Source organism: Lissotriton vulgaris, chromosome 5 (assembly GCF_964263255.1).
Source record: "Lissotriton vulgaris chromosome 5, aLisVul1.2, whole genome shotgun sequence".
Taxonomy (NCBI): Eukaryota; Metazoa; Chordata; class Amphibia; order Caudata; family Salamandridae; genus Lissotriton; species Lissotriton vulgaris.
Genome location: NC_141693.1, coordinates 894,143,183 through 894,163,214, shown reverse-complemented (window position 1 = coordinate 894,163,214; position 20,032 = coordinate 894,143,183). Strand labels below are relative to the sequence as shown.

At 41.7% G+C, this 20,032-nt stretch overlaps 1 protein-coding gene across 2 annotated transcripts in view; it reads right to left on the bottom strand.

Moving 5' to 3' along the window:
- The window catches only part of MYOF (myoferlin), a 550,379-nt gene that overhangs the window by 58,160 nt on the left and 472,187 nt on the right, over positions 1–20,032 (bottom strand). For both annotated transcript variants that reach the window (XM_086922487.1, XM_086922488.1), the window contains 3 exons: positions 19,135–19,305; positions 17,270–17,418; positions 13,304–13,443 (listed from right to left, as the gene is read on the bottom strand). In XM_086922487.1, coding sequence (XP_086778613.1) covers positions 13,304–13,443; positions 17,270–17,418; positions 19,135–19,305 — 460 coding nt within the window. The remainder of the gene's footprint in view (positions 1–13,303; positions 13,444–17,269; positions 17,419–19,134; positions 19,306–20,032) is intronic.

Genomic DNA, 20,032 nt, shown 5'->3' with positions numbered 1-20,032 from the left:
TGCAGGGTCCTTTGAAGAATGTTTGCACTTCTTCTCCATTCTAGGCATCACAGCTTTGCATACTGCTGGCTCCTTAAAGGCCTCTCTTCCCTGGTCCAGCACACTAGGGAGCATGGACAGGAATTGGCTCCTAGTCTGTTGAGGCAGTATAGTTCCCAGGAGGAAACATGCCTTCGGCTTCTCCTCCTCAATTTTCACTCCATAAGTCTGTGCAGCCTTCTGTATGACCATGTTGTAGATCCCTATGTCGTCTGGCAGCGAGGGCCTCGAAGGGTAAGTGCCTACGCCTTCTTCCGGCGATTCGGCGTTGAGATCTTGCCATTCCACTCCGAGGACGTCGAGTCCCAGTAGGATTGCAAATCTTAGTCTTCTTCTCCCAGTACCTCGGCTCATTCGGGCGTTTTTGGCAGTTCCGTGTCGTCGTTCCTTTCTACTTCGACCGCGGGTTTCGGAGGTATGGTGTATTGGCTCATCTTCTCGTTGAAGTCCTGTTCCTGTTTCCGCTGTAGGATGCTCGCCATTTCGGCCTCGAGCCTCCTCTTCTTCCTCTGCATCTCTGTGGCATATTCAGCGTTGAGGGTTGGAGAGCTTCTCTTCGAGGCCGTCGACTAAGTTGGCCCTTCTTTCCTTGACGCTGAGGTGTCCTTCTCGAGGGCAACATTCGACGTTCTTTCGAGGGTTTTTGCTGATTAGGAGTCCTTTTTGAAGGATCCGCTCAGTTGACTGTCCCTGCAGGCTGTTTTTTTATCGAGTGTTTCGGCGGCAGAGCTCCCTTCGAGGAATTGGCTTCACTTCTACGAGTGTCGATCAGGGCTTTTACTTCACTCTTGAGTGTCGCTCGGATGTTTAGGGGTTGACAACTACCTTACCTCCTTCGACGTTGTCTTATGGTCCTCGATGACCATACAGTCCTCCGGTCCTTCGTCGATGTTTTCTTCTTCTCCACTGGAGAGGCCCAAGTCTCATAGCGATGGAGGTGGCCCCTACCCCTGCATGTTGTGATTCGCCCTTCTCTGCCTCTCCCTTACTCTGAGGGTCTTGGGTGTAAACGCTGAACAAGCATTGCAGTCTTCGCTTCTGTGGTCGAGCGGCAGGCAGAGGTTGCAGACTGGATGCTGATCCTTCTGGGCGTACTTGTGGTGGCAATTGGTGCAAAACTTGAGCAGTGTTTTGTCCATCCCCGCGCTAAGGGAGCCCACTGCGAGTGCATTCTCCGTCGAACGTCGAGGTTTTTTCATTAAAACTTCTCCCTCGTCGCTCCGAGTACCTGACCTGTAGTCCGATGTAGTTGAAAACTTGATTCCTCATCGAATATCTTTGATTTGCTTGATTCCTCTTCCAAAACGCTAGAACTCTTCGGTAACTATCCAAACCCAACGGCGGAAAAAAATCTGAATATGGCGACCAAAGGTGGGAGCTTACGGAGGACACCAATCGGTGGTATGTCGACACCCACCTGGGCCACGAAAAAAAAAAAGGACTACAATTCCGGACCCAAACACTAGATGGCGGAATAATGCACAGCATAGTGAATGCAGAAAGATTCACTCTGCAAACTAAACAAAATTAATAAAATTATGTATTTTTAATTGTGTAACTTTATACATGTATATATTGTATTGCAGCTGCATTTGTATAGCGCTTACTACCCCTGACGAGGCGTCAAAGCGCTTTTTCGGCGAGTAGCACGCTATTCGGGACCCATAGAGGATTAGTGTTAAATTAATATAGTGAAACATGCAAGTAAATTTTAAGTGGTGTATATGTTAGTCAGTTATTTGGATTCAGAAGGATAAAAGAGGAAAGAAGGTTTGTATTTATATAGCGCTTCTAACCCCTGAGGGGGTGTTGAAGCACTTTTTTTGGCAAGTAGCACGATACTTCGGAAACCCATAAAAGATTAGTGGGGAATTAGTATGGTGAAATATGAAAGTAATTTGAGTGGTGGATATTAGTCAGTTTATTTGGAGTGAGAAGGATAGCAGAAGGATAGAAGGGAAAGAAAGGTTTGCATTCATATAGCGCGCCTGTTACCCCTGATGGGGTGTTGAAGCGCCTTTCTGGCGAGTAGCAGGCTCCTCCAGAACCCATAAAGGATTATTGTTGAAAATTAGTATAGTGAAATGTGAAGTAATTTGAGTGGTGGATTTGTTAGTCAGTTATTTGGATTGAGAAGGGTTGGGGAGGGGTAAAAAAGGAATAATAGGTTTTGCATTTATATAGCGCTTGTAACAATGATGAGGTTTTTTGTCTTTTTTTTTAATCCTCATTTGCCTTTTTGCCACCCTGATGAGGTGTTGAAACTCTTTGTTGACTAGTAGCATGCTAATCTGCAACCCATAAAGGATTAGTGGTGAATTAGTATGGTGGAATTAGAGATATGAACATGTTAGTCTGTTATTTTGATTGAAAAGGATAGTGGAGGGACAGAAGTGAAGGATTTCTTTTTTTAGGTCAGAGCAGTAGGAGGCGCTTGTGGATGAGTAAAAATGGTTTTTGGAGGCGAAGAGTTTAGAAAGGTTTGTTTTGGGGAATCGGTATAGTAAAAAAGGTGTCAGATGATGCAAGGAGGGGTAGAGTAGGAGAAAGTCAAGAAAGGGTTATTTTGGGGGAACATAGTAGTGGTATGGGGTTTGGGATAAATGAGAGAGAGGGTGTGGAGGATATAATGATAGATGTATAGGGTGAGAGATAGGGTAGTGAATTGGAAAGTAGTAGAAAGAAGTTTGAGATGAGTCAGAAAGTTGGGCTAGAATATATATTGAGAGAAGAATAGGCTGGGTATACACAGACATGTGCTTATAAAAGTATATATTTATCAAATGCTATTAAATATTAGTGATTTAATTGACATTATAGGAGTGGTATACATTAAAATATTAAGATGTACTACTTTAAACTATATATATATTTTTTTTCATTTTTGAACAATATTAGTGTAAACTGGATTTTCTTTAGATATGTTTATACTTTCCATTTTAAGGATATGGACACGATATTTTTGTAAATGATATTCTTGTAAATGATATTTGTGTTACATGATACTGTTGAATTCGATAAGTTGTCAGTGATATTCCACAACATCGAGCACAAACCTTCAATGCCACAGTACGCAGTCACCATCTTAAGATTGTTTCTCGTTAACATGATAAAGTCTCCTGCTGTTAATATTCGGAATTTATTTGTAATCCATTCATTTTTCTCATTCATGGGGATATGAAAAGTTGACATGGGACTCTATAAGAGTTTCAAGCTGTAAAAATATTGCTACTGTTAAGTATGAAGTATGGACCTCTTCCAGATTTACGTGCCATGCATGGATTACGTATGAGTTGTAAATCCTGGTGTGGTTGAGGATGGTAGGTTAGAGCAGTGACAAACATTTTAAAACTTTCTGATCCACTTGAGCTTCTTGTTTTGATTTAATATACTCACAAAAATGCTTAGTGAATGTGTGTGCAGATTACCATGCAGCTGCACACACAATCATTAATTGACACATTACCAATAAATGCAATTGTTCCTCCATTCTTTCTTGTGGAATGTGCCCTTTGGCTTAATATCTAGGGATTTAGTGCCTCGAAGTAGCAGAGGTGAACTGTTTATTTATTTATTTCATTCATTCTAAACTTTATTTCGGTTTGTTTATGAACCATAAAAGTACAACACAGAAAAAAAACACATTTTAGGCAATAAAATAATACACATGTTACATCCCAATTCATATACATAGTCCACAAGTTTCCGTATAGTGGCGGAGTCCCATTAAGATATTTAAGACAATAAGTTATTTATGAACAGATTAAAAAGTTAAAATACAGTAGGAACCCAAAGTTTTTCCTGGGGGAGTTAACTAACAACAAGCCAGGAAGCTTTGTTACTTCCGAAACATTCTCCGTCTTGTTAACCACATAGAAAACAGGAACTTGGCAATGGCTGTAACTATTAGTGCATTAGTATCGGATTTTAAAATTCTAAAAAACTCTAAATAATTCCTAACTCCCAGATTCAGACATAGCTGTATAATCCATTTCTTTCTACTGTTGCAGTAGGCAGGACAGAACAAAATTACATGCATTAAAGTCTCGTTAGGGTTTTCACATCCTGGGCAGGGGCGAGCTGGACCCTCTTTCCATTTGTCTGTAAATGAGTGCAGAGGCAGTGTGCCGTATCTAAACTGTAGATACAGCTTCTTTGCTAGAACCGGTTCAATCATATCTAATTCCTTCTCAAAGCTGTAAACGTTCTTAAAATCTAAGAAGCTATCGGTGAGACTGGAGGGCCTGACTGATTGGAGAGCTTCCTGTAGATTACAGTGTTTTATGGTCTCAGCCAGGGTTTGTCTCGGAGTAGCTTGGCATGCAACCTCCGGATTGGACCACAGGTTCTCCATGCCAATCCTGGTCGCCTGCCCCCTTATAAATGATAGCCACTGTATCCTGCCTACACCCTGACAGGCCATCACGGTCTTCAGTTCTTCTCTATAGCTCTCAAGCTCCGGGACACTCCACAATCTTCGCCAATAGAGAAGTGGGCGAGAGGCAATGGTTTCTGCAATTGGCCTCAGGTTTAAATCCAGCCTTAATGGAATTAGCGGTGTGCTTTTTGGTAGAGAAAGCAACTGTCTAATAAAGTTATTCTCAGTAACACCGATCTCAATTGCTGGTCGGTGCCCCCAGAGTTCCGCCCGTAGAGAGTGGAAGCTCTGGCTTGAACTTTATATATTTCTAGCGGTGCACTCACTAGTTTGTGGACGCAAGATTTCTGCACTCTTAAGATTCCCCCCGCGGACTGAGATAGCCCTAAATTAGCCTTTGACATTTGGGTGTCCCACCCCATTTTGTCGTTCATCGTCAAACCTAGGTAGACAAAGTTATTTACCCTTTCCAGGGGTCGTCCATCCATTTTCGGGTGAGGGCAATTGATTGTGCTGGCGTTAAACACCATGTACTTTGTTTTATCTATGTTAATCACCAGATTCCTTTTCTTACAGAATTCAGTAAATTGGTCTAGCACCCGCTGCATCCCCATTGGTGTTTTTGAAAGCAGCAGGGTGTCGTCCGCAAACATTAGTGCAGGGAATTTACCGCCAGATAAATTAGGGGCATCGATGTTTTTTGCGCTGGTCAAATCATCTATAAGGCCATTTAAAAAGAGGGAAAATAGGGTGGGGGCAAGTACACACCCTTGCCTGACTCCCTTCTCGATTGGGAATGCTCTAGTCAGTTGACCAGATTTACCAAGGGCGTACCTTCGCAAAGGTTCCTTCATGGAGTCTTTTAAATTGATAGCACAGGTAAGGAGGAATCCCCATGTTGGTTAGTATGCTCCACAGTTGGTTCCTATCCACCATATCAAAGGCGGATTTGAGGTCCACAAACTTTAGGTACAGGCTGCCCCCATCCAAAACCACATGCTTCCAGTAAAGTACCTGGAGCCGTAGTAGTAGGTCAATAGTCGATATTTTGGCTCTGAACCCTGCTTGCAGGTGGGAGAGAATATTGTTCTCTATAATCCAATCCTGCAGGCGTTGTAAAAGGAGTCTGGCATAAATGTTTTGAGTGACATCAATGAGACTAATTGGCCTATAATTTGATGGTACCAGGGGAGAGCCCTTTTTATAAACCGGAATGATTTCGGCCCCCAGCCAAGTACTAGGGAGTTCTTGTCCATCCAAAATGGCATTAAATAGGACAGTCAAGTAAGGGACCCAGAGTAAATGGAGGAGGGTGCCAGGTTGGATCCAACCTCAGGGGAAATCTTGGTAAGTCGATAGTTAGGGAAGCGGGACTAGAATAAAGATTTATTTATTTATTGCCATTTGTAAAGCGCGACAAATACCCACGGGCGTCTTGGCGCTAAAGAATATTTGCATAAGTGTTGCTCAGTGCGGCTGGCAGCATCTGGGATCATTCAGGGAAAGAAACTATTGGTTAAACAACCAGGTTTTTAGTTTCTTGCGAAACTGCAAGAGTGACGGGCTTAGTCTAATGTCCTGTGGCAGAGTGTTCCATAGTTTGGGTGTTGCTGTCAAGAAGCGACGATCACCCCAAGATACTGTTTTGGACCGGGGGATCACTAGCTGGTTAAGGTTAGAGGACCGAAGCCGTCTAGGGGGGAGATATCGAACCAGCTGGTCCATGAGAAATTGGGGACCTTTGTTGTTTAAGGATTTGAACACTATGCATAGCGATTTAAACTTAATCCTATTGAACAAATCACTTCTCCATAGTACCTTTAGTAACAGGCAATCACAACAAAACAATTAAGTAGGTAATTTTTTCAGTTTGCTTCATGTAATAGGTTATTGCTCTTCTAACATCCAAGGTAGATCAACCCCTACTGCTGGTGTAAGGAGCCACTGAAAGAAAGAACACAACTGTATTGACTGATTCGTTTCATACTATCTGGAGTATACATGTAGGGGGTTTGCTCTCCTGGCCACTTTGTCCTTATGAATCTGTAGAAATGGCTCCTAGCTCGCTGACCATACAATGATGGGATGAAATTAAGAGAAGAGTCTTTAAAGTTGTACACTTTAGACTCTTTCTAAAAGTGGCAAGCTAACAAAATATTTAAGTGATCTTTAAGGATATTATCTCTGTTACCATCAAAAAATCTTTTAATGGCTGGGATGGAAAAAAGGTTAGTTTTGAGTTATACCCTTCGTCAGTGGTTAATCTAGAAAATGTATAATAATAAAAATATATAAGGGGCACCTGCACTTTATTAGGATTCATAGGAGGCGCACTGCCCACTTTATTCATAGGAACCTCCACATATTGTCACTGAGGTCGTACTTTGGTTGTGTGTCACTTCAGAAAGCTTAATGCAATTAACTACGTGCAATTCTGGCCCCATTATAAGAAGTTTCATTTGACTGATGAATGGGCAATGCAGTGTTCGTCTCTGGCACAACTGACTGCAGTTTGCAAGAGCGCCACCAGAGGGTGCAAGTGGAATACGAGTCATATTGGCCAGGATTGTTTTACAGTAACCTTTTAATCGTGGCCCGCAGGACAAATCTAAACGGGACCCTCAAATAAATGCTAGTGGTGTGGCCGAGGCGTTTTTAAGGCAAGGGCAAAGTGGGAAATTGAGTGGCCAGGGCCCCCACCGCCATAGGGGCCCCATGGGAAAGTAAGATTCACCTCAATGCGTTCACATCTGTTTATTTCTATAACGGAGCCCCTCTCTGTGCCCAGAGCTACCTCGGTCTCTCTTGGACCAGTTTCATCTTGGTGGCCTTCGGAAAGACATTTCAACTGTTTCTGTGAGAACCCCGTTTCCAAACGTTTGGCATCAGGCGGGCTACAATTAGCGCAAACATTCGTAATAAGTTGTTAAGGATAGGGGGGCCAAAATCCATCTTGCCTGCAATGCCTGGGACCCAAACCTTTCTTTAGACGACACTGGCTGGTGCGCACCGACTCAAAGTACTGCCCTTTGAGCATGCCTCTATCGCGGACGCTGAAAGATGCCCCAACAGAGGTACATACGAGAGATTGCTAGCCAATAAATACGTTAAATAATGTAGAATGTTTGCCTCGTTAGGCAGATCTTAACAGCTGTAAGTGCAATCACTGGTTGCAAACAACGCCATTTTGCCCCATGACATCTCCTTGTTGCTGGATTCTTTAATTACATTCATTTTGTTATTAAGTGCATTTAAATGTCTGATTTCTAGGATGTCAAGGGGCATTCTGCCACCTTTAGTTTTCTTTCCGACGCCAAATCTTTCCCCTTTGGGCATAATTGCACCATTTGGGAGATCCCTTAACTGGCGTTTGGACATTTTCATGAGATGTTAATACTATGGCTGCCTGGCCCCCCTGCGGTGCAGTGAGCATCAGTAACCTTTGTGAAGCTCTGACTTTACCAATGATCACTGACATCAGTGACAAGAGGAAAAGTGTAAGCAAATAAACTGTACCCACGGGGTCGCGGTTCATTTTCTTGGGACTGGATGAAATGAAGGGATGCAAACATTTTGTGTCTTGACAGATTGCAAACCGATCTTCAACTGGTGCTCCCTTCGTCTGAATTCTTTTGAGGATCCCTGGTTCTAGTTTCCATGCATGAGATTGGCCTGATTGTCCGCTTAACACATCAACTTTTATATAATGGTTTCCTCGCAATGTACAGCCTTGAGAGAAATACACGAGTGAAAAGTGTTAAGTTCCAACACACTTATGTGTTTGACAACTTCAACTGCCCAGTAGCTCCGGATATGCAAGTTATGCAAATGTGCACTTCAACCCATGTGTACTGCAGTCACTGTAGTCACACAGCCCCTGTGGCGAATGGCTCTTTGACTTGTTTGCCCTTTGTCCTATCTTCAGACCATTAATTGAGTTGTGTGCCGTTTGCTGTGACAATCACTACACTATCCCAGTCCCCCACTGTGGGTAACCACTGGATTGTTAAGTCATGTAATAGTCTTATGAAGATTTGCAAAATGCATCAGAGTGACCTGTCTGGCAAAGGTGAACTTGTCCCTGTAAAGCAAAGCTATTTTCTCTTGGGACTGAAGAGGCCATCTTAGTACCTGCGCTGGCTTTTAAGAACACCTTCAGATGGGAAGGTTTGGGATGAGATTTCTTAATGTCGATTGTGAATCCCAGTGTCTGTAGAAGGTGGATGTCCCAGTTTATACTGGACCGATTGTTGGAATCAGTTCCTCTTGACCAGTCTATCATTTAAATACAGTCAGGCATGCATGGACAATCTCTGTATGTGTACCGCTACCACAGTAATGTTCTGTAAATAACCATATGGCAGGTTCTCTTGCTAATGCAAACACCTTGAAGTTTAATGCACGCTCCACTTACAAACCTTCAATATTTGTGATGTTTTTGGTGAACACGAAAGTATATATCTTTGAGGTCTATTGTCGCAATAATTCTTCTAATAATGCATTTACATCTTGTAGTGTGGTCATTTGTGATTCATTTGTCTTCACAAACTTGTTTAGAAAATGCAAATACAAGACTGTTCTTCGGATCAAAGCCTACTTTGGGATCTGGAAATACTTAGCAGCAGCTTGTGCACCTCTTGATGAAGTGACAAGTCTGGTTGTTTGTTGGAGTTCGGCTTTTTTTTACCTTTATAGTTGGTGGAGCTTTTTCCAGGCTGAAGCAGTAACCATGCTTGATGACATTCAGCTTTCAATTTTCAGAGGGCATTTCCTCCTAGTCTGTAACAATGTGCAATAATTCAATCAATCAGGGGAATTGTAAGCGTGCTACTCACCCGTGAGGGTCTCAAGGCGCTGGGGGGACAGGGGGACCGCAGATCTGTTTAGCCGAAGAGCCAGGTCCTGAGGATCTTCCTGAAGGTGTTCAGGGAGGGGGGCGCGTCTGGACTGGGAAGTCACTCTAGAGGCCTGCCCTTTCACTCTTCCAGGAAATGCTTCTCTCGCTCGACTTGTTTGTTGCCACTGCGAAATGCTATTGGTGGGGTTGCACCTTGGCCTGCCTGTCTGAGTCTGCTGATACTCTGGGAAACCTTGTCCTCTCTTATAGCTTGGAGAGGCAAGTGCTTAATTTGAACTGGTGGTTGCAGGTGGCGTCCACAGGCACTCATTTTAAAGGTCTGGCCCTTATTTTTCCTCATCAGTCTTTGATCCAGAGCAAGAGAGAAAAACACAAGTTGAGGAAAGAAGGAGCCCAAGCAAATGGAAAACAGTGACCATGGCAGAAAGCAGGAACATGCAAGAGTGAGATAAAGGAGCCTGGACTGTCTGCTGGTGGATCAAAGTGTGAGATGGGAACAAGACTATTCAGCCTTGGTATGACACACAGTAGCTCCGGCCATGGGTTGTTAGTGAAAACCTTAGGCCCGGCACTTCTTTTACAAATTAAGCTCTGGGAGAAGCCCATCAAAACCTACAGCCCCAGCCACCTCATTTGGCTTTTTCATTGTCCCTGCGGCTACATCCATTGCGGTCCCAAAGAGAGGTTCTCCAATGAATGGAGCAGCCGCTCTGCAACCATACATGTTTGTAATGCTGTGGCAGTGCATAACCGCATAGGAGATATGTCCGAAGGATCTGTAGTTCTGTGGTTCGTGGGTGAGGTTCGATGGTTCCGAACCCGTACAATTAAGGTCGTAGGAAATGGACGATTTTGGTGTCAGCAGACCGCAAATGGCGAGTGTAGTGTGTCTGAGTGTTTTCGCATGAATCTATCAATGAGAACACTATGTATTTGAGGATTTCATTTGAACCTTCAGGTTCCATTTTGTGTACGGCAGCCATTTTGAGTGATTTCCCTCACATAGGCCCCGATTGCGGCCGAACGAGTCCTTGAGACACGTATGCCTTAGCTGACTTCTGAGTGACCTGGCCGAACTGACTCCTTGCCCGAGGCTGACCTCGCTGAGCCAGTTCCTTGTTAAGCAGCTGGTCAGATAAAGATCAAAGAGTAGGACGTGCCCGAGTTTATGGTACACTGCTCCCACCTTTCTATCTCATTTCCAATCTGTTTCTGCCTTTCCTTTACGGCATAATCACTGATTTGGGTTGAGGGTTTTATGATGGGTTTGTCTGGCCTGATACGACAAGAAACATGGAATGTGCTTGGTCATTTCTGGTGGGCTGGACAACGGAAAGTGGGATTGTCGTCATACGCTACTTTTAAATTGTCACACTGTCATTGGTCAATTTGTATGAATTCGATGCTAATTCTGAATGTTGCCTGAGGCTTGATTTTTGGCATAAAAGACCATGCTCCGCTCACTGAATTTGCGCAGTCTCTAGCGAAACACCCGTGTTGTGCTTCGTAGATCTCTGTTCCTGGTTGCAGCCAATAAACTTTGGTCTTTGACGTCATCAAGAAGTATCCCGTGTCTGTTTGCCAAGACAGGGTAACTCGAAGGCATCGGGCGTTCTCCCTGACGCCACTGGGTTCTAAAACCCAGTCCTTCAGATTGATGGAGGATAGGACACACTTTTCTCACTTCTCATATTTATCAGGCTGCTTGATTTCCTGTGTTTATTCCCATTTCTGATGGCCATATCTACTTAACTCACTGGTATTTGCTATCTTCCAGTGCGCAACTGACGCTTTTGGCATCTTTTTAACCACAACATCTATACTCTTGCTGTCCTGGTCGTGGGTGGGCCTGTCAATGCTGGAGCATTTGCTCTCTTCCTGGCTCTGGTTATTATTAAAGAGTCAAGTTCACCTGATATACTGTGTCTTATACACATTGCAGCTTATGAAGTGTGTTTTTTCTAAAAACTCCTCCCTCCGTGAACCAGCTGTAAAACGCTTGTCAAAAACATAAGGAATTGGTTTCCTCTAGGAAAGGGTGTAAGGTCTTCAAAAGAAAAAAAGTTTCTTCCTGATCACCTTCCATGCAAGTGCCAGTTTCACCTGCCCTTTTAACCACTGCATTGTGCATGAGTAGATCAGGATAGGATGGGGCACCCGGCATATTTTGAAGTGATTTTAACATTTTACGGCATATTTTACCATCATAATCATCTTCATTGTTCGAGATATCCATTTTGAACGACTATACATAGCAGCTGAATGTTTCGCTAGTTTACATAGCTTGAATGTTAAATAAGTATACCTTACCTTGAAGGATGACCCACACCCCAATTAATTACATCAACAGCAAATTATAGGCACCCAAATTTGTAGGGGTAGGCTGGAGGCACCCGTGTTGCTTGAAAATTGATAACATGTAAGGGATTACAGAATAATGCTGCTCATCCAATTTTCAAGCAGAGAGCTCAATGTCTGCCTGTGAAACTCGAATTACATTGCACAACCCACAGAGGCTCTTCCCTGTGTTTGTCCATTTTGCATGCTGAAATTTCCAGGTGAACATACTACACATACCATCTCATACGGCATACCATAAAATATAAATCTCTAAAGGACTACGGTAGTGGTGTGATAAAAACCCACGTTCATTTGTATGATCAGAAATTAAGGTATCACAGTGTCCCTTAACAATGAGATTTACTCACACATTACTATTAGTGGGGTGTTGTTTCAAAATCAATAAATCATTAAACAGTGGGACTAGAAGCCTCACTTGTGAAATTACTCAAAAGCTGTTTATATCATACATGCATGGTGCACTGTGAGACTGACTGCATGTTAAAAATGTCTCTATTAGCATGGTCACCTGGAATAAACAGTGACTTGCACCAGTAGTTCTTGCAGGGGAGGGGTTGGATGGGTGTGATTTTAGTGTTTCTGGGCACTTTCTCCATGGAGATGAAGTGTTTTGAACCTGTGTAAAACCCAGCAATTCACAGTCACAAATGTTTCTAAAGGGAATAACCTTTACAGCAGCAATGTAAGCAAAATCAGTAAGACTTATCAATGATCTAAAAGCCTTGACTGAAGTCATTCTATCTTTTTCAAAAATAAGTATGTTTCTCCTCCTTGCTTTCTGCTGGGTTGAAACGCTTAAAGATAATCTAGCACCAACTGTAATCCCCTATCCAAAATACCTGGAAATGTAGCAAAACACTGAATTTTATATAGTGGTACATGGTATATAGCCCTTAATACTAGGGAACTCTGCTTCTAAGGACTAATTTAAAGCACAGAGGAGTCCACAAGTTGGTCAAGCTAGAAAATTAGACTAGAGTTCATGTCGCTTGCGTGCCAAGCGGATTCATTTACGCAGAAGCCTACATCTCCCAAGAATGACAGTTTGCTCTGCATTAAAATAGTCTAAAATCCTGAATGTGCTTCTCTGAACATCCCTGCATCCAAGGATCATCCTAGGACAGTACAATAGAAGAGAAAAATACAATAATTGTGTGGCGTCTAAGATATTATTTCTATTCCGTGTATAGTTTAACAATGTTATCAGTAGACCAGAACAAAGAGCCAAGAACTCTGTACTGAGACCGCCCTTCAAAACCTGGAGATATGATGGTAGAATAAAAAGATATAAAAATGATCCATTTAGTTCTAAAATGCAAAATCATCATTAGGAACTTAGACTATTCCTACAGGAGCTAAAACGCATCATTTCAGGTCCTCCACTTATCAGGAATAGGTTGTGCACCTGGATGCAGATTACACACCATAGGCATGGGTGTTTTTCTTCAGTATATTGTGGCCAAATTGCCTTTAAAAGTTTCAGGCAATTTTCTGATCCTATTTTTGTCATAGGGTAATTCAGATTAAAAAATGTGTTTTCTACTTGTTTTTGTTGCTGTGGGCAGTAAAAACCAGGTAACATTTCACAACAGAGCTAAAAAAAAAAAAAAAAGGTCTGTGTAGGTTGAGATTAGCGTGCCCAGGATGGCGAATCACGTTCACAATACCTGCGAGATGTTGGGCTGGAACGTGCTGTACAACGTCCTGGTCTCCACATGTTCCGGACACAATGACTGGGTCCTCAAGACGTGTAGGGCGAGGCGCTCATCATCTGGTCCAAGGTGCTGGTGCATTTTTTTGTTAGCCTCTGATGGATTAAACAAGTGACAGCAACATCAGAGCAGTTTTTTAAATGGTTTTTGACTCCGACATAACAGGTCCGTGAAGTTCAGACATACACAAGATTGCATTGGCGTGATTCCAATTCTAGTGTCTTACTAGAGAAACGGCCAACTTACTGTCAAAATGTGTTCAACGTCAAAAATAGTTATTGACCAAAGAGAAATAGACTTAACAATTCTATCATGATTAGGCACCATTAACCAAGAAACGGTGATAGGCTTTGAAAGAATAAAATTAAAAATACATTGAGAAAAAGAAGGACGTTATCTGCCTCATTCAGAGTTCCACATAAATCTTGATACATAAATTTACAGGAGCCGGCATTAGAATCAAGAGACTGAGTTTGGCAGTAATCTTCACACCGCCACAAATTTCCTCCCTAAATATGGCAAAATTTATAAGTGGTTAAAGCGGGTAAAGCACACATACTATGGGGGCAGAACTGGTAAGGGCGAAAGTTTCTGTATTTCGCTGGGGCAGTACCGCAGCACCAACAATCTTTCAGACAGACTATGCGCGCAGACAAAAAGGATGAAACAAGATAACTCAGCAAGTGGGCCTTTTTTCGCAACAATATGCAGAACAAATTAGGTATAGGTTAAGGCATTGTGTCTGTATGATAACAGGTTCACGTCTAGAAGTTACTATCTACACATATATGCTATTTACGATCAGCAGTCTGTTTATCTGAAACAACGTCTTAGAAATATCCACATGCACCATATCTGGAAGCAAGAGAGCCTATTCAGCATTGATTTTCAAGCATGTGAAGTGTCTCCACATCATCTCTCTACAACTCACTTGTACAGACACGGTTTGCAAGAGGGAGATGGCTGGCACACCATTCTTGGTGGAGGGAGCAGTTTGATATTCCGGAATGGGCCTATCAGCCTTCTTATCACTCAGATCAATAAAAAAACAACTATCAACATGTGGGGCATTTAGAGAAAGCCTCCAGGGTTGAGTTCCAAAACAGTTAATGAGTAGCTGAGATGTCCTGGAGATGGCACCAAGCTGATGTACAATCAAAGCGATAAAGGACCATCCGAGTATGCACTTGTGCGTAGCCAGTTCATTCAACTGAGGCCACCTGTAGTTGAATAAGGGCCACAAGTGAGATGGTTTCCAAAGTGAGAAAGGATCATAAATTGTGCGTGTGGTGCTTCCAAGGAAGTACTCAAAATGTGTGCACTGCAACATTGTTGCACTGGAATGGAGCATTAGATGAGAGCTGGTAGAGGACATTGACAAACAATTAGTTGTGGAAGAGATGATCGGTCCTGAAACCCGAATGGGCTAGAAAGTACTCTTACAGGGTTGATATTCATGTTCCTTTTTTAGGAGGTGGGAAAATGTGTATGAACTATAGAAGCCAATAAACACAAAACATACATGTTTGGAAGAAGGTCGCTTGTAAAAAAGCTTGCCAGCTGGCTATTAAAAATGTTCTAAGATTGGGGCATCATGAGTGAGAGCAGACAATAACCACATGGGCTTCTGCACCCATTTAAGGGCAGCAGGCTTAGGCAATGGGAGCTGGTATGAAGCTGCCTCATTTGGCATCAGATGATCTGAACATCAAATGTTGATATCGGCCTGAACGTTGAAGCTCAATCAGATCTAAAATTGTTAACAGCGAGGGTGAGGTCAGAGCCCATAGAGTAATGGAATATCAATAGAAGGAGGAACTTTCAGTCTGACCACACAAGCAAAAGCACTGGATTATTTCCTCAGACAGGAGATCCAAGGATTCAAGTATTTGATTGTATTTACTGATTTCCAAAGTCCTCTACATGTATACACATTTCCTTGTTTTAAATGAAAGTTTTTGAATTACCTCGTGCCAAAATGCTGCTCTTCAAAGATTTTATGATAGACACAGCACATCGAAGAGTCCAAGGCTTGCCCATATTTAGTGCTTTACGATGAATCCATATATTTGAATATACTTACAATGGAGTATGTTTTTTGTCTTTGGGTACAGAACTAGCATTTGCTGCCTTAAAGACTAACTACTCTTGAAAGAACTAATCTAAGATACAATTTGCATCAAGCATAATCAGAATGTTGCTTGCATCGCTCCTTACATCTCATTCTAACAGCTTCTAGGGACCTTTATTGTTGAACAGAATATTTAAAGGCATCTCCAACCAGAAGAAATTGCTTGAAAAGGAAGAGTGAAATGCCGGGCAAAGCAACACATACCGGGTTTGGTGTTTTTTTTCTTCCCTTTTCTTGTTTTTCTATAACCCACGCATGACGCACAGGTATTAAAACACTTTACAACAAAACAAACCATTTTGCATTTTTTTTTCTTTCTTAGGCACTGGGACATTAAGTGCTTTGGCCAGAATCACAGGATGTTGACCTGAAGGCAGGAATCAGACCTGGGTCCTAATTTTCAACATCGGCAATCTATCTACTAGGCCACATCTCCTTCCCTGACTGTTCTTCAGAAGAGGTCTGCACCTGCAAGCTAATTATCTCTTATCCCCGGATGTTGAGAAGCAGGACATGTTTCCCCAACTGAATCTTTGCCTTTCTGAAAAGTTCACTTGATTGAAACCTATTGTTAAGAGCTATAAAGCACTGGCTATGCTTCAAGACTCAAGTGACTGTAACAATGTAAGGACTACCTTACACTGATGATTGCCAGTGCTGATCTTTTTTATGGAAGCACTGGATCCTTAAAAGCCTATCCAATTGGAATAACTGTCTCCAAAAGAGCCCGGACATTTGCCAAAACATCCATCAACTTGTAGAAAATGATGGTCTTATAAGGTATGTTTAGTCGAAAAGTACTCCATCTCAAGAGAATTCCACTAACGGGGTAGAAACAGAAATAATTTGTGTTCAGGCAAGTTTAGATTTTGTGAAACCTGTCATTTCTGTGTGAGGTCCACATACTTTAAGGGCATTCTCCTTCACTGGCATTCAGTCAGCAGTGTGATGTGAAAACACATATTTTCTATGTATTCATTAATAAAACCACTAAAATGGCACATGACAGGATAGGAGGCTACTAACAACTCCACACCAAGCTCATGGCAAAAACAGCAGTGCTGAATGAAAGTGGGTGGGGGGGAATTAAACAGGATCCTAACCGCGTGGATTAAAAGGCATGGTTCTCGTAGGTACATTTGAAACAAGAATTTAAACTACAATTTAATTTATCGCCTCAGTCTTTTATAAGAATCATTGTCTATCCTTCTAGAAAATTAGGTTGTACAATCTGTGTGCAGTGTTATGCTGTTCTGTAAGTAGTGATCTGATGTGTTGTCCCATCACATTACTGCTTCCCTTTAAATCCTTGTTGATTTCAGCTGCCTTTTGTAACACTTTCTTTCATAGGCAAATGCTGTTTTATCAAGCAACCAGTACCAAAGAATTTGACTTTCCCAGGTTAAAGTAGATACCAGACACCTGCACACATTGTTATTGTGTGACCGATTCTAACAGTAACACCAAGCATGTGAGATCGGATGCTTATTGAGTAAGATATCCGTGAGCACCTGGTTTAATCCAGAGAAAATAATATTCCGCCACCAATCCAACTAAGAACCCATTATTTCAAGAAAAATGGCAAAGTTGTCCATCACATTTGTATAAATAATAATCTACTTTATTAAGAGCGGATCATTCGGCAATTGCTTTTATACACTGTGCCATATAAATGCTAAACTCTTTCTAAAGACGATTCTAACTGAATGCAATGATTTGCATAGATACACACACATTCATATTTAAATACAGCATAAAGACCTAATCACAATGTTAAGAAAACAACCTACCAAATTCATCCAGAGTGTAATCTCTTCCAGCAAATCGGAGTTTGTGTCCATTCTCTGAGATTACAGGGGGTGGAGACCCTTTCAATCGTGCCATGTTTTGTAACAATTGGGTGGGTCGCAGTTGATCCCGCCATTGATTAATGCCTGATCTGTTATGCAAAACAAGTAAATTATTTAACTGAGATTTAAAACTGAATAAGTCATAGGAAATGCTGTACTGCTGGATTTGATACAGTATTTCAAGTTGTACAATAAATATAAAAACCTCAATAAAAATTATTTACAAGCACAGAACAAATTAATGCAGGCATGTAAATTGAAATAAAACACTCCTGTGAAATTAAGGTCAAGCAATTTCAAATGATAGGGTAACACTTAATGTGAGTTTAGAACTAGTTTCATTGCTTGCCCTCTTCCTTTCAATAAAGCTGAAGTGCATGTCCCAACCACACTGAGTGGGTGGTTGGGGTGGGGGGGGGGGGGGGGGGGGGGTGAGAGGTTACGATAAACCAACTAAGAGTATAAAATGGAGGGATATTCGGTTTGAATGTAGAATCGAATATAGTAGGGCAATGGCAGCATGTTGTTTTTAGTTACTGTACTTGATAGATGATATGCATTATAATATGCAATTCGGATGAAGATGTTAAACTTATTTAAAGGGAAGGTGTGTGATGATCTGTACAGTGAAATTCAGAGAATTATGTTTGCAGGAGCACTTTTGATCAGCAAAAACTGTTAGTCTAGGAGAAGCTGCTGGTTCCACAATCAAACACAAGTTGGATAAAACATCCATCTATCCTAACTTGGTGTCCTCCCTTACTTCAAGACTTCGAAAAGAGTTGCAAGGATCCTCCAGGGTAGCGGAGTTTCTCACACATCCTCCATCTCTCCCCTTCAATAGCACAAACTCCTCTCCAACTACGTAACCCTCCTCTGTCTAATGAATACAATGGGCATTGATGAACCACATTAACTGGCATGGACAGGGTGGGTGTTTGGGAAGTTGGTACTAGCCTCATTATTTTACCAAGAACTTACGGTGTGATGGCATTTAGGAGCTTAAAGAACAGCACTCTGCAGGATGCTGAAGTGGTGTCCCAGCATTCTTTTTGCCTGGAATACCAGTGACAGGAGGCTTTCTGGATGGATGATGATCAGTGTCCTCATTAGAACCCTTGGCCATCGCACCCAAGAATGTAAACCAAAACGAGCTCACTTGGAGTCAGACTTTCTAGCTTCACCAAGAAGTTGTGTAAGCAAACCCGACACATTCAGAAGGCTGGTTAGAAACGGTTTCTTATTTGTGAGATATGAGAGATCAACTATGAGACTGCGGTTTCTGGGAAAGGGTCTTCTAAAAGGGGTTGTGGAAGCAAGGCAGAATGGCTTTAAGAGATTTCTCCTATGAGCAATAGCATTTTTTTTTATATCTTTATATTGAATGAAAACACATAAAACAATATCAAACAAGCATCAGGTGAATAGCATATGACACTTTCACAGGGGTAGAATCATCAATCGTACAAAATTCTAATACAATATAAAGAATTTTGGGGATCAAGGGGATTCCAGCACTTCAGCCGTGATAGGTCTCGTTGGTGGAGTGCATAGATCGCCACGGTGGCTATTCCAGGCTCCCCAAATCTTCCCCACTTCTCCGGACAACACCTGGCCACATACATAGCCCTCTCCCTAAACATACACCAGTCTAGGTCCTGGGCCCATTTGGTAGGGTGGGGCGACAAATAGAATTTTTTTTTTATATATATATATATATATATATATATATATATATATATATATATATATATATAAATAATCGGTCTGCAAAACCATTTTTTTCTGGAGTAATTTCAACTTACATGCAGTACGACTGTGGTATCCCACAGTAGGCTCCGAAGCGGGAAAGGAAGCGGTTTTCCAGGTCAATAATGGTCTCTCCAACTTTTTCATCGCGGGTCAATGCATCATAATCATAGACTGCAATTTTCAGATCTTTTTCTTGGGGCAAGAAGCAGTGTAGTTCGTACATCCTAAAATAAGAAACAGCAGATTTAATGGATTTGGTTAGTAAAGTTCATCAATTTCCGCTTTGATTATTGGGTGATGGCAGGTGTAAATGCTACCAAAACAGTAAATGGTTTAATTGAATATCAAAAGAGACATTTTGTAGGAAAGAGGGGTGACCTAGGAAAACGATGTTCTTCCACTACCACCTTTCCATTCTCAAGAGACTAACACAGAAAACTGAATTTTTTTTGTGGTTTCCCCCATTGCAAAGCAAACTAAATTATAGATGCAGCAAATAGCTTGCAATAGGTTTGCGTACTGGGTAATACTTCAACAAAAAGATTAAATAGAAAAAAGGATACTTCAACTTTAATCATCATAACAAAATGTTCTCAATAAAACAAGATAATTAATTGATCATTTATTTCCTAACAAAGAATCACAGTACATTAAAACTTTTCTGCTTTTAGTTTTATTATGCAGTCTTTAAAAGTGTTTGCTTTTCTGCAAAAAACAGTTATTCCAAACAACCCTTGTCTACCTATTCTAACTAAGCTGACTAACAACAATCTTGCTGGTCTTTTTGTTTCACACACACACACACACACACACACACACACACACGTTCCACCTCAGAAAGTTAGTGCTTCCTTTGCTTGGCAAACTTCCGTTGCGAAAACAACGTTTCATTTTTCCCAAGTTTGAAAATTGTACTTTTGGATCATCATGATTAGAAAGATCATTCAAATT